Genomic DNA, 16,199 nt, shown 5'->3' on the forward strand with positions numbered 1-16,199 from the left:
TATTTGTAATTCCCATTTAAAACTCCTAAATATTTTATGTATTTCGATCCATATATTTGATCTTTTTTATTTATATTTAACGAATTAAAAATTGGCAGACAACTTTTGTATATAGCAAAAAGTAGATGAGTACCTATTTAGTTTTTTCATAATTTAATGTAAGTTTGTTTATTTGCAACCATGTTTTTGCAATTTTGAAGTCTTGTTCTGTTGGAATTTTAAGATTTTCCCAATTATCGGTCTAATTATGTTTCCAACAATTTTTAGTTTGAGCATTTTAGTAATTTCTTTGTTTCGTTTAAGAGCGTAGAAGCAAAATTTCGGGCCAATGCTTTTTAACATTTTTTTGGAATCCTGAGAAAACTAACAAATATTTTTGTAAAATTTAAACACAGAATGAAAGATTACATTATTACCGAGGGCCGAAAGTCTCTTAGAATAAACAAAAAGTTTTTTTGAATGAGATATTTGAAATTAAAAATCACACTAAATTTTCTCTTTTTTTTTCACCCCTGTAACTTATTAAAATAAACATTATAAAAGTTTTCGGGGACTTTTGGTCCTCAGTAATAATGTGGTCTTTCATTCTGCGTTTAAATTTTTCAAAAATACTTATTAGTTTTTTCAGGATTCGAAAAAAATGAATACATTTAAAAAACATTTGCCCCAAATTTTGCGCCTACGCTCTTAAATCAAATATTCTCGTGTATAAAACCCTCTATATATTTTTATTTCTTAAAAATACTATATTCGTATTGTTGTCTTCGAGCGCGCCGACATTTGGCCACCATCTGTTGATTTTTTGACCTGAGCCTTCGGAGACTTGCGTCTTTCAATAAAAGAAATAGCACTGACACCAAATTTAATGTTTTCATTTTGAACTAGGTATCCCTTGGCAGACCAAAGTTTATTTTTTTATAGCTCGGACAGACACGTCGGCGTCGGCTTACTGTTCGAAAGTCAAACCAATACTATTATGTAATTAGTAATAACTAATAATAATTACAAAGCAATAGTAATTACCTGTTATTATTCTTAGAAAATCTAAATAAACTTATTCCTTTTCCTGTCACAGATGAACATCCGCGAATCGCACAAATATATCCAGACATTTTAAATATAAATTAAACTTTTAACTATAAACTATAACTATAAACTTATATGTTTAACTATAAACTATAACTATAACCTTTTAACTATAAATAAATTATATAAATGGTCAAATGCACTTGTTGTGTCGAGTATTTACCATAGACGCCTACGGACTATCGAAAACAACCAGAATTAAAGAATAAGCACGTGTTTTTGACAGTAATACAACCAGAATCGGGCATGCGTATACAAAAATGGTACACGCTTTTGGACCGCTATGTCGCTTCTATGTGTCTCGTGTCTCTGTTATTCTAGGTTCATAGTATCATCACAGTATAGACAACAACAGTTGTTATCTATACTGTGGTATCATGAGTCTACTTAACATCTACTGTACTAACCTTGGGGTTAGGGTATCTCTTATGCTATGCGTTTGTCACATGCGTAAAATTATTATTTATAGCATAGTATAAAAAAGAATACATAGAATACATAAAATCAAATGGAAGTAAAACAAGAAATTAGCGAGGAAACGTGTAAAATAGAGATAGAGTATAATGAATTGGATGCTGCTCTTTTGGATGGCTTTAAATGTGAAATTCAGGAGGAATATAATAGGCAAAGTACACATGGCACGTATGATTGTTTAGACTTAAATAAATGTCCCATAAATACTGAAATAGAACATCATGAAAATAAAATTAATTCATTTGATGAAAACCAAAAAACTGAAAAAGGTTAGTAACAATATATTCAAGTCCCTCTATATTATTTGAGAAGTATAAATGATATTTTGTTAACAAAGAAATGTGAACATTCTAAACCACAGAAAAAGACAAAAATCTAATTTACAGTACTCAAAACTGTGGCCCAACATAGACAACTTTAGTTACAGTTACAGCATTGTCCCACTTTCAACATGTCTTTACAGACATCACTCTCCAATCTTTCAAGTAGAGGATCTGGAGTGAAGAATTCTTTTCTATTCTTGCTTTGACTAAAATTTAACAGAAAATTTCAATTAATGTGACAATGCAGTAGACTTGGAGAAAATTTTAAAGCATTATTATTTTTTGAAATATTTTCCCCTTTTCTCATTAATCCATGAAATACCACCAATAAAATTTCTTACATTTTTTTATATTTAAATTTCAGTTTTTTGCATATCATGATGTTAATATAGACAAGGTTTACTATCAATGTTTACTCATAAATAGTAGTTAGTTTTATGGACAATATGTATTATTTTTGAAAAATTCCAAGGATTTCTTTGTATTTTAGTATTAACCAATGAAACTGTGATAAATAATAAAAAATTAAAACAAAACTCTTTGAACCATGTCTTTTCACAATTGTAGGCAGTTTCTTAAGGTCAGATTTTTCTTTTATGAATCCTCTTTGGATGAGCTTGATCTGATTCACATTTTTACAGATTCTTACAGGTTTACAATATTTTTATTCTTAAATATCTGAAGCTTTCTAGGGCTTAAGGAATGCAAGAAGATATTGTTAAACAGAAAATTGTTAAAATATCACTTCAAGATGTCTATTTTTTTAACATTGGTTAACAGTGTACATATTGTTTAAGAATTTGTGATATTGTATATACCTTTATATTATTTACTTATTTAAAATTTATAAGAACTGTCCCGCAATGTTGAATATATTTTCTGTTTTAAATTTTATGATTCTTTGTAGAGACTGTTTTATACTTCGTGGCCATTGTTTATGTATGTCCTATACAGTACAGTCTATGAGTCCGGAAGTATGCCATTCTTCTAATTCCGGAAAAAATTTCATGGTCATTGTGGTACCAGAAACACAGGTTTTCTAAAACATATTTATATCATTTACTACTTCTGCTATCATAAATTTTATTATGCCTAAATTTGATGATTGAATTCATTTTCCCTCATACTCAAATATTTATATTATAGTTTGTTTTGTATTTTAGGTTATTTCCAAAACGAGCACAAAATTAAAATTATGGAGACACTAATTGAAGATTCATCTTACAAAGGAAATTATACGAGTCAACATTCTGAAGGAAAAACATTAAATAAAAATATGAAAGTTGCGACTGCACAAAGACCTTACAAGTGTGAAATATGTTTTAAACAGTATACTACAAAAGGTAATTTGAAAAAACATTTAACAACACACACTGGAGAAAAACCTTATGAGTGTGAAATTTGTTTTAAGCAATTTAATGAAGCAGGTAATTTGAAAAAACATTTGAGAGTGCACACTGGAGAAAAACCTTACAAGTGTGAAATTTGTTTAAAACAGTTTACTTATGCAGTTATATTGAAAAAACATTTGACAGTGCACACTGGTCAAAAACCTTACAGGTGTGAAATTTGTTTTAAGCAATTTAGTGAAGCCGGTACTTTGAAAAAACATTTGAGAGTGCACACTGGAGAAAAACCTTACAAGTGTGAAATTTGTTTAAAACAGTTTACTCAAGCAGAGATATTGAAACAACATTTGAGAGTGCACACTGGAGAAAAACCTTACAAGTGTGAAATTTGTTTAAAAAAATTTATTACTGCAAGTGTTTTGAAAATTCATTTGAGAAGACATACTGGAGAAAAACCTTACAAGTGTAAAGTTTGTTTAAAACAGTTTAGTACTATAAGTAGTTTGAAAAGACATTTGATGATACACACTGGAGAAAAATCTTACAAATGTAAAATTTGTTTAAAACAGTTTAGTACTACAAGTGTTTTGAAAAGACATTTGACAACACATACTAGAGTGTGAAATTTGTTTTAAGCAATTTCATGAAGCAGGTAATTTGAAAAAACATTGAGAGTGCCCACTGGAGAAAAACCTTACAAGTGTGAAATTTGTTTAAAATAGTTTACTCAAGCAGGTATATTGAAAAAACATTTGACAGTGCACACTGTCAAAAAAATCTTACAAATGTGAAATTTGTTTTAAGCCGTTTTCTTAAAAAATATTTTGAAAATACATTTGAAAGTGCACAGTGAAGAAAATCAAATGTGACATTTGTTTTAACCTCCTGCCTATAGTAATGTTTTTTTCTAAATTTAATATTTTTAGCTTTCAGACTTGCTTAAGGAAGTTTAAAAAGTATCTGAAAAAATGTTTAAAAAAATCTTAATCCTAAAATATTGATTTTATTAATGTCCTACATAAAGGGCAGATGTAGGTTGTTGATCTTTTAAATCAAAAATAATGTCCTTCTTATAGGACTCTGGTTGCCTATATTACGCGATTAGTAAAGGTAAAAAAATGAAAAAAAATTTAAGAAGTTAATATGTCTTTTATTTTTGAGACTACAGAAACAAGATTCATTCTTATAACCTAAAACTGTACATTTTATAAATGTTTGAAATAATAAAAATATAAAATTTATACATTTTCTTGAAAATCACTAAAACAATGTCTTGCAGTTGTAAAACATAAGAAAATTGAACATTTTTGCAAAATATTGTTGTTTTCATGGAGCAGGCATCTTTTCTGCATCTGTTTTGTTTAGGGGCATAATCTGTTGGTATTACAATTCTATATTGTACATTTTTATGTTAAGTGTTGGCATTACCTGTCAGTGACACAAGTGTCAATGTCAACAAGTAAAATTAAGAGATTATGTAGAAAGGAATTTATGTTAAAATAAAACGTTTATTTTTATCAACGTATCGTTTTTCTATTCCATCTATAAGCAAGACTTTTTCCATCACGCATCCCTAAATAATCTGGCATGTGTATTGCTTTTTGATGCCTTCGTATAACTGATGGTAAAGGAGGAATAGGCGTTCTTCTGTGTTTATTTTTAGACATTAATGAACTATATCTTCTTCACCGCAATCGTTGCCCATATCATTTTGTTCAATTAGTTTCCCTCTTAATTTTATTTTATAGTGTCTCAATTTCCAAATATTTTTACTGCCTTTACTTCTTTCACGCTGTCTATATTGAAGCCAAGCATTGACGACTGCTAAATCTATGAGGTGGCAAATAACCCGCATTGTCCATGTTTTAGTACGTCTACGCGACGGACTAACGGCAAGCATACGATCTACTAAATTCACCCACCCATATTTTTATTATACTCATTAAGTACTTCTGGATGGCAAACTTGTTCATAGGATTTTTTTGACCACCGCTTACAATAATCTATATTCCCCGAGGAAAAAATAGTAGATAACATTATTACTGGTTTGTTGTCCATCCACTGTGTGATGGCCATTTTGCCATCATCTCTGTTTTTGATTTCATAAGTACCCTTTAAAGATTTTGAAAAAATGTTTTTCTGGTTGCATGAAACAATCTTTAGGGATCTGGTTCTTGATAATGGTTCCAGTTCCATGAAGTCCACTTGATCTTACTAGATACCATACATTCTTACTCTCCTAATCCAAAACCGTCATTAGATAATTGCGGAAATGTTGAATCCCGGTGATATATAATTATATCATATACAATTCCTTGTAGACTGGCCAGAACAAAAGCTTTTAACCCTACAGGATTTGGTTTATTGGGACAATACTGACGAATCGGACATCTACCGGAGAATGGAATAATCATTTCGTTGATACTTAATGATTCAGTGGGTTCTTGAGCGTGACAACCTTCACATATTCTATCAAATAAAGGCCTTATTTTCCAAATCTTATCGCGTCTTTGTTCCACATTTATATCGGAATCAAAAACTACTTTTAATGAAGTTCTGATTGCATAAAAGCGTTGACGGCTCATTGCTCCTGCAACAGTAGGGATTCTCCATTTTTCTGCCCAATACATGTCTATTTGTGGATACTGCAAAGTTGACATTACCATCGTAACGCCGATAAAAACTTTGATTTCGCGTAAAGATAACCCCAAAGTTTTTCCTTTATTTAAAATAGCGGTTCTATTAGTGGAATTCATTATTTCCAAAAGAATAGTATCATCAATATATTGATAAAAATGCATCCCACTCTCAGGAGCCTACACGATTTAGTAAATATGCAGGCTGTAACAATGATGATACTTCCGGAGTAAATGTGCCACACCATTTATCAGTTAAATCGTCATTTTTATTAACTCTAGATTGCATGCTTGTCGTTTGTCTACCTTTTCCCACGTTCCTTTTTCTTGCAATACGGCCTCGCTCTCGTTCATGTCCTCGTCTTAAGGAATGTCTTCCTCGTCCAGAAGAATGAGGTTGAGTTACAAAAGACGTATCCGAAATAGCTGGCAAAGATAGACATCTAGAAACATCGCTGGAATCACTTTCTTCTACAATAGGCGAAATAGATCTAGATATATCTTCAGAATTTGTTCCTGCTTCATCAGAACTGGATGTGTCGTTTTTATTTTCGAAATCTGGATCATTGTCATAGTCATCACTTGAAAATTCATCATCCGATGCATCTGAATTATTGAGCAACTTTAATAATTCCTCCTCTGATAATGCTGAAAATAAAAACTGTAACCAACAAATATCCTATACATAAAAAGAATATAAAAAAAGAAGTACATAAAAAAATGTTAATGTAGAGTGTTTGCTACCGTGTGCCTACATAAAGGATATAAACATTTTATCTGTTATTATTCATTATTTGTTTATTTTTTTGAAAAACTATACTGTTTACATTAATTTGCAACCTTTTAAGAACACAGTGAATAAAAAATGTGCTACAAATTATTTATGATTAAATAAATATTTGAAGATAGTACTTACCCTTTTTTCTCCAAACACGCTCACTACGACTGCTTTGTGCCGTTGTCACAAAACAAATGGAATTATGCACGTGCTGTCGGTTTCGTAGTTTCAAAATATTCCAATAGAGTGCCTCATAGGGTTATAAACTTAATTTGTACATTATTTTTAGAAGGCGCTACGAGAATTCAAATGTTATGTTTATGTTCTACCAATAGTACGTTTGCGGTCAGGAGGTTAAGCCGTTTTCTTCTCCCATGTATTTAATATGAAACTTCATATGAGATTACACACTGGAGAAATGTCTTTTAAGTAATTTTGAAACAACATACAAGACAAGAACACAAACCTTAAATTCTTTTTATATATCATATTGTATATATTATATATATTTTTGTATAATAAGATGTGATCAATCTGACTCGTTGTTCTTCCATCAGGAGAGGTCCAGGTTACCTTGCGTATGTTCTTGTGTTCAAAATAGGTGCTATCGACTATCATATTGAGTGCTGCTGCTAAGTTTATCAATAGTAATCCATTATCGCTACTGATGTTATGTAGGCAATGATTTCCTATCGTGGACATGAAAACTCGCTCTCGTCCTGTTCTTGCATTCATGTCACCTAATAAAATCTTAATGTCATTTCTGGGTCATCTCCTGTAGGCTTGCTCTAGGTCTTCGAAGAACTGTTCTTTTGTTTCCTCTGGTTTGTCATCAGTTGGGCATGTGTGTTGATCAAACTGTAATTAAAGAATTTCCCTTTTAAGTGCAAATAGCATATTCTTTTAACTGTAAGCTTTAAAGTCAATAATAAGGCCTTTTGTTCTTCGGTTTACAATAAATCCCACTTCATCTATGTGTTGGTTTTCATTACAGCTGTAATATATGTAATGGGTTCTCTGTCAAAAGTGCCAGTTCCCGTCCACCGCATTTCCTGCAGTGCTAAAACATCTACTTTGTACGTGTTCACTATGTCTAGTAAAGATTTGAGTCTCCAGTTCGGTACGGGGTTCGGGTATTCCATGTTCCTAATCTTAATTCCATTTTTCGTTTGCAGAGTCGTCGTCGTGAGTTCCGTCCAGCTAATAGTTCCTGAAATTCCGTAACATATGTATTTTTACAGGAAGAGGTTGTCATCCTCGTTGTCAGAAACAATGCAACAGTATAAATATATCCAGCACCTTGCTGGACCCCCACTTTCAAATTTTTTTCTGCGAGTGACTTTTTATTTCACGAGATACCTGTTCGACTGTAAATATGCTCCAACGGCCCATCAGCTTTTAGAAAAAGTGTTGACCCCATGGGACTAACGTGGCCTGGTACGGCAAATTATATGTTGGACCAATCTGGCCTGCTGAGGGCCTCTGAGGCAGCATCAGTGTTGGTCGTACGGTACTAACGTGGCAGTGAACGTGTTAACTATTGGTGCGTAAATCAAAAACATATATTACAAAATTTATAAATTTTAACTGTTTTGAACAATTATCTCTGATTCGAGTCATACTAGAATCGTGAGTCACTGTTTTAGTTATCGAAAATAACTGAAGTCAAGTTGAGTTTTAAGTAAATGCAATAGACCCTATTTCACTGATAGGTTACCAAGTAAGAAATATTTAAGTTGCAACAATTTTATTACCTATTACAGTCACTGATTAACAGGGCCGAGCCTACAGGTTTTGCCGCCCGAGTGCAAGAACCAAATTTGCCGCTCCATCAGCAGTTTTGGAAATCGTGTATAAGAAAACATCATAAATTAGGGAAAATTAATAAAAACAATTTTAAACATTTAAATCATAAAAATAACTTTGGAATAGAGATCGAAACGTCAGTAAAATAAACATGTAAATAGATGTATTGTGGCTTATTTCCAACATTCTCCCTAAAAATACGGAATGCCACAAGCAAAAAGCCACAGAAAAATAAATATTACTATCATTTGTATATTTGAAAACAATCTCTTTATATAGAGATCGAAACGTCAGTAAATTAAACATTTCAATTAAATATATTGTTACTTATTCCCAACATTATTTCTAAATATACAGAACGGCAAGCAAAAAGCCATAGAAAAATAAATATTACTATCACTTGTATATTTGAAAACGATATCTTTATATAGAGATCGAAACATCAGTAAATTAAACCTATAAATAAATATTTTGTGGCTTGTTCCCTACAGTCTCCTAAAAATACAGAATGCCACAAACAAAAAGCTATAAAAAACAAGTAATTTTGCAGAAAGCTTACTGATGCCACCCGGCTGTCGCGGAAGTTATGCTAAAACGTCTTTTGACGTGACCCGTCCTTAGAGAGTTACACAATGAAATTTTTTTAAAACAAGTTTTAAGACAGTTTCCACACCACCCCAGAGGTATGTCTTGTGGCGCGTTACTTTTTTTTAAATGGGTATTCGCCAAGAGCCATATTGTCCCATTAAATAAAATGAACAAAATTCTATAAAAACAAAATAAAAATAATTTTTGATGTAACAAAACATTGTACTATTTTATTTAAACACAAACACTATACACACTATGTTCTTCTCGTTTTTTTTTTGTTTTTGGCTTTTTTATGCTGATGTTCTTACTAAACTATTAGAAAATATTATTCGCTGTCTAAATCTGAAGATGCAGTGCTGCTATCGCTGTCATTATCTTCACCTGGTGTAATTATAATTGGCTCTAGTAAAACTTCGACATGAGTGTTAAGTTCCCACATACGATGTTCTTCTTTAATTATGTGGCCCATACATTTAGCCCATTTCTCTGGAGTTACATGGTGGATTGCTTGAATCAAAAGTTCCTTAACTTCGTTTAATTTAAACGTTTTGTTATTGCGTGCTACTTCTCCTTTCACTTGCGCCCAGATAAGTTCAATGGGATTAAGTTCGCAATGATAAGGTAGTAGACGCAGAACTTTGACACCATAATCTTTTGCAGTTTCATCCACAGTATATTTAAGATATTCACTTTTCCTTAACCGTGCAATGTCAAGTAGCTGAATTTTGAGCATTGATTCTTCGTATGCAATCCCCTTTTCTGTAAGCCATTCTTGAATTCTCCCTTTCCGCCATGCCGTCGTCGGTAATTGTTCTAGTCTGCGGCTATGATATGGCGCATTGTCCATAACAACCACAGACCCAGATTCCAATTTTGGTAAGATTCTCTTAAACCAGCGCTCAAATACTTCGGAAGTAATTTCTTCATGATAATCACCTGTTTTTTTTTCGACTCAAATTGAAGCAAACCATCATCAAGGAACCCTGTATCACTTCCTATATGGGCGATGATTAAACGCCGTCCCTTTCCTGATGGAGCTTTTAATCCTGTAGACCAGCCTTCTATAAATGCTTCGCGTTTACTTTTGACATTTAAATCTTGCCAAACTGTCCAACTGTATGACCTTCGTTAATCCAGGTTTCATCCAAATAATATATTTTGCGTCCAGTGCTGCGAATTTTTCGTATTTCTACTAAATATTTTCTTCTCCACAGAATAATTTCATTTTTTTTTCTAATAGCATATTTTTTCTGTTGCGTTTTACATATCGAAAGTTCATTTCGCGCATGGTCCTGATTAAGACTCTACGAGATATCTTGGGTAAGGAGTCATCGTTTTCCAGCTCTTGAGAAATTTTTTTCAGTGTTGGAATTTCACTCCGAAAATAAAATGAATGAATTTTTCGACGTATAATATTCCTTGTCTCGTCATCCAAAACAATGATTTTCCTACCTCTAGTTTTACCTTTTTCTTGCTTTTTATTTTCCGATGTATTTTTAGGTACACGATAAATACAGCTAACGGATACTTTTGTTAAACTGCTACAAATGTCGACCGCTTGGCTAACATTTAATGCCATTTTTCTGCCGACAATTTCTTCATAAACGTTTCGTATCATTACCTTCTCTTCGGACGTTATCATTTTCCGTCTCTTTTGCGGCTTTTCATTTTTGGAATCAACATCAGAATTTGGCTGTCTTCTTATGGAACAACTCGGTTTTTCGTCCATTGTATTTCAATAATCACAGAATATAACTAAAAATTTATCGTCTGGCTAATTGGTCTTTACCAAAGCCATCTAATTAATAAAAAAACTAAAAATTTACTATAAAACGACAAACTATAACACTCTTATTATCAATAACACCTTTTATCAATACTACAATACAGTATTGATAGAAGAGTATTGACAACAATAGGTTTACAAACTTATCACATAAAATATACTCACAAAATGTAACACATGCACTACCCATAGAAACGCCAATGTAAATGAACCATCGTTGATGTCTTGATCGGCATGTCTTCGGCGAAAAAATAATAAAAACTAGTTTTACAGCTATGTCTGTAAAATAATGTTTTAAAATATCGATTTTTATTTTATAAATTTAAATATGTAACGAAACGGAACATATAAATAAAATTTATTACATTACAATTTTGTGCTTAATTTTTACTATTGAAAAATCATGTTTTTTGGTATTTTTATGACGGTAATAATCGCTGCGTGGAAGAATACAGGTTTTGTATGACCATAATTACTACTTGTGAACAAGAATTGGCTACACTGTACAACAACTTCTGGTCAAGTCTACTATAGAGAAGTACAAATAAATATACTACTTTATATATTCTGTAATTTCTTATGAGGAAACGCAAATTGCAATTGAGAAAACAGATAGTTTTCGAGGGCCGCTGTGTACATTTAAATTTGAGGTTATTCGGCGTTAAAACTATGAAATCACTCTTCTAAATTGAGGATTTCTTATACATAGGTAGATATACACGTCTAAATACTAAAATCAACTTTTCTTGCCTTTTTAAGTGCAAATTCCCTAACTAGGTCAGTCACATCTAAATTAAAACAAATATCTTCCTCGATACTTCTTATAGCTAAATTCGTAAGGCTGGATTGAATCATGGTAGATCTTAGGTAGTTTTTTTATTAATTTAAGTTTTGAAAATGATCGCTCCCCATGAGCTACAGTGACTGGCATAGTTAAAAATATTTTAAGTGCAACAAATAAATTAGGAAATATTCCTTTTAACTCGTTAGCAACGAGATAAGCTAACACTTCTTTGGCCGACATATTATTTTTATTGGTAATGTAAACAGACAATATATCAATCTCATTGTAAAGATCTATTGCATTTATATCTAAATTTTTTGTTTCCGTCAGTTAATTAAATTAGAAAGTTATTTAAAATAAAACCAAAATATTCAACATGTGTTTCCAAATCTTGAAATCTCTCATCTAATGTTGAGACGGCAATATCAAGAATATAAAAATACAAATTTACTTGTAATTCTGGAGATTGAATTAGCTCATCTTTATGTTCATATTCATAAACAGTCTTTTTTTCTTCTTGGTCGAACTGTATGAACTCCAGGAAATGAAATTTCTGCATCCATTTCTTGAGCTGTTTTTTTAGTTTCATTGAACAAATTTATAAACCCATTGTCGGATCTCATGTCTGTTAAAAATATTTTAATTCCATTTAACATTTGTACAGCTTCTGGTAAAATAACGTCAGATTTTTGCTAACTATATTTATTTTTAGTAAAATATTGTACCAAACAACTAAGGAACATATAAATTTAAATGATTTTATTTCATTAATCATGGAACTTGCAGTATTCCTTGTGTGGTCGTTGCATTTTCGCACAATTATTTACCTAACACGCCCGCCAAATATGGGATAAAAATATTTGCCTTGTGTGATTCGAAGATGTTTTGTCTCGAATTTAGAAATTTACTGTGGCAAGCAGCCTGAAGGAAGATAGGTAGGTATTTAAATAACTAGCTTCATTGATGAATGCAATTCACTGGGCCCGAAGTTTTATGTAGGTACCTATTATGAATGTTAATATTTTTAATTACAAAAAAAATAAATGGGCCAATATAGAAACCACGATCACGTATGAATCACTATAAAGTTGTCAAAATCCTAAAAAGTCCCTTATACTAGAAGCGCAATAATTGATTTCATATCAAATGAGACTTAAGTACACAAAATAAAACCAAATTTACATTGGTTGTACAAGACAAAGGTAAGTGATATCAACAGTGAAACATATTATTATCAAATATTATGAAACGTTGTGCCACAATCAGTTACGTGGTTAATCTCATGATGACCAATAGTCTGAATTCTACTTTTAATACTTTTCCCAGTGTGCATGAAACCGGCACGCAAGTTTGGTTATCTGACTCGTATCACGTCATCGTCATATTCAAGTTGCATTGCGCATATTCGTGGATACTTTCGTTAATAATCGATTTATACATTGTTGCCACAGGGAATAAATTTCTTTAACGCTAAGATTAAAATATAAAAAGGGGAGAGTGAAGTAAGAGCAAAATTTTAAAATACTGGAGCAAAATTTAAAAGCTGGATTTATAGTTTCACGGACTGTAGACGTAGACGCAATGGAAACGTAACAAACTTCTTCTTCTTCTCGTAGCACTACAACCCTAGGTGGGTTTTGTCTGACTTCACAACTTGCTTCCATTTTGAGCGGTCGTCCATAATAGTTGGATCAGTGGTTAGCCCCATTGTTCTTAGATCTGACCATATATTGTCTCCCATCGCATTCTTGGACGTCCTAAGGGCCTTCTTCCTGTGGGGGCTTCCTCCCATAATAACTTGGCAAGGTGGTTATTAGGGAGTCTATGGACATGGCCAGTCCATCTTAGAAGTTGGGATTTAATCTCTTGGACTATATCGCTCGTTCTATACATCTGCTTGACCTCAGCATTTGTTCTCATTCGGTATTGGTTGCTATTAATGTCGTGATAAGGCCCAAAGATTCTTCTGAGGATTTTCCTCTCAAAAATTCTAAGTTTTATTTCAGTTTCTTTGGTCAGGGTCCACGTCTCACACCCATACATGAGCACCGGTCTAATCACCGTTTTATATATTCTAATCTTTGATGTTCGTGTTAGACTTTTAGGTTTAATAGTATTGTGGAGGCTGTACATACATCTGTTTGCTGCATGAATTCTTTTTTGAAGTTATACTTCTATACGCGTGCTCCAGGTGGGAAATTTGTATGGGAGTGAATCTGTGAAATCATTACATATGTAAGATAATGAGTAAGAGAGAGACAGAAGATATATTTTCTCTCTCTTCCTCTCTCGAATATAAAAATGTTCCTTTTGTATATATATTTAATATTATATATATATATATATATATATATATATATACATATAATATTATGTATATATTATAAAATATTTATTAATATTAATATTTATGTGATATGTTTTGTATTATTTATTAAATGTTCATAATTATATTAGTCTTTTGTATTTCAAAATAATAATCTCAATAAATCACTGTATGAGCCAGAACTGTCAATTTTGAAATAAGTTTGTGTCATGTCGTCGGTAGTATAGTAGTCAGTATCCCTGTCACGCGGAGATCGGGGTTCGATTCCCGGTCGGGAAGGACTTTCGTATTAATATTATTACATCGTAAATTAAACATATGCGTAAGTAGAAAACTTATGTATATTATTGTCATTTTTAAATACTTATGAATATTGCATTTTAATTTGTATTGTATTATTATATTGAATTATGTTGCACTGTATTCTAGTGTATTTTTTTATGTATATTATTGTCATTTTTAAATACTTATGAATATTGCATTTTAATTTGTATTGTATTAATACATTGAATTATGTTGCAGTGTATTGTATTGTATTTTTATATTAATAACAAAATAAACAATGAATTTTACTGCAGAGTATGTGTAAAAAAATTTTTGCATTCAACTCCTTTCATACATATATGAAAATAAAAATATACATTTTCATCAAAATATTGATTCAATCCTTCATTTACTATACTCCTATTACAGGTCAAATGTTGTTTTTTAATTGTTAGTAAGTTGTTATTAATTCTGTTTCTGTTTCTGCTATGTCTTACCTATAGCATTACATATGTAATGATGTGCAGATTTACTTCCAAATAATTTTGTAACGGCGAATGCGTGTATAGAAGTGTAACTTCTACCGGCAGTCCCACTAGACTGCCACACCCGTTTTTTTGACAGTTCAGCGTGTGGCAAAATTGTTTAAAGTGTTGCCACTTTTTTAGATTAAGAATTTTGTTTATGTTTTGATTTCTTACACAATTTGATCATAATATATTATATATTAATAAATTGTATTTATAAATACATATTAAATTTAGATTAATAGCCTTTAAAAACTAATTATTGTTGTGTATTGTGATTGTGCTATGCCAAAACAACTAAATAGTATGTAGAAAACTGATAATGATAAGCTTTCATATAAGATAGATTATTTTGAACAAGAAATAATGGCGGGACGTTTTTACTATTAATGCTCTAAGTTTAAAATTTAGAATATATAATTTTGTATTAAAATGTTTTCTTATGTATTTTAGTGTGTTGCAGTAATCTTAAAACTAAGTGTATTTACTGTTAATATAGTAGTTTGACAAATACTTGACATTTTAAAAATTCCTCACTTACTATCATAACTATTCTGATGTTTTGGCAACGCTGTGGGGTTCTGACGTCGTAAATCTTGAATGACGTGCACGCATTGTTATATGAAAAATACTACAGTCCATCTAATTTACAAACCGTTGCACGTCATTATCTACGTCAGAGATCGAAGTTGACATAGTTGCCAAAGTATAAAAAAATCCTGAATCCATTTTAAATCAAACAGGTCACATAATTATTATTATACTCTTTACAACGACTATTTAAATTCTTACGTGACATTTTTGAAATAAAACACACTAATTTTGTTCTAAAAAGAACAGATTTTATTAAATAGGTAAAAATATAAAACAAGAGGTATTCACTTTAAAATTTAAAATAATAAAGTACAAAAAGTGTCAACACCGCAACTGTCAAATAAGTGTTACCAATTTATGCCAAAATTTTAACTTCGTTCGATTACAGTGTGTTCCGAACAAATGTTCTTCATAAAAACGCTTTATAATGCATTTATACAAATTAAATGAAACATATTGTTGTCTATTTCTTTAAGTTAACATTAATAGAAATCTTTAAATATTATTTCTACGCGTATATAATAAAATATGTCTAGTGGCTGTAATGCCAGTGTACTCGGCAAAGTGAATCTAAAAAAGATCACACCTACCGCCTAAATATTTCGTGTTTGTATCATGTGACGTCACGGGCTATGACGCCGATGACGTGCAACGGTTTGTAAATTAGATGGACTGTATATTATCTTATTTTTTGAGTAGGTATTTCTTTGCCGATAAATGTTTTCCCTCGCAAGTATCTCTTTTTTGTCTTTTCATGACTAGTTTATTAGCTAGACAAATTTGGTCTGGCAAGTCTTTGCATATGCACCATCATTCTATTTTTAATCAAAATATTTGTTAAGACGAATCTTAATTGGAGCTTAGGACAATAGTCT

At 31.4% G+C, this 16,199-nt stretch overlaps 1 protein-coding gene across 1 annotated transcript; it reads left to right on the forward strand.

Moving 5' to 3' along the window:
• Positions 1–1,464: 1,464 nt before the first annotated feature.
• Positions 1,465–5,376, forward strand: LOC140445002 (uncharacterized). Its single transcript, XM_072536772.1, has 2 exons — positions 1,465–1,829; positions 3,047–5,376. The coding sequence occupies exons 1-2, from the start codon at positions 1,595–1,597 to the stop codon at positions 3,853–3,855; spliced, it is 1,044 nt and encodes a 347-aa protein (XP_072392873.1). The 5' UTR covers positions 1,465–1,594; the 3' UTR covers positions 3,856–5,376.
• Positions 5,377–16,199: the final 10,823 nt, after the last annotated feature.

Source organism: Diabrotica undecimpunctata, chromosome 7 (assembly GCF_040954645.1).
Source record: "Diabrotica undecimpunctata isolate CICGRU chromosome 7, icDiaUnde3, whole genome shotgun sequence".
In the NCBI taxonomy this organism is placed as follows: Eukaryota; Metazoa; Arthropoda; class Insecta; order Coleoptera; family Chrysomelidae; genus Diabrotica; species Diabrotica undecimpunctata.

Bases quoted from the DNA above. Each gene is read 5' to 3' on its own strand.
- LOC140445002 (XM_072536772.1), top strand. From the start codon at position 1,595: ATGGAAGTAAAACAAGAAATTAGCGAGGAAACGTGTAAAATAGAGATA. The intron at 1,830-3,046 runs GTTAGTAACAAT...TTTGTATTTTAG, and splicing joins AAACCAAAAAACTGAAAAAG to GTTATTTCCAAAACGAGCAC.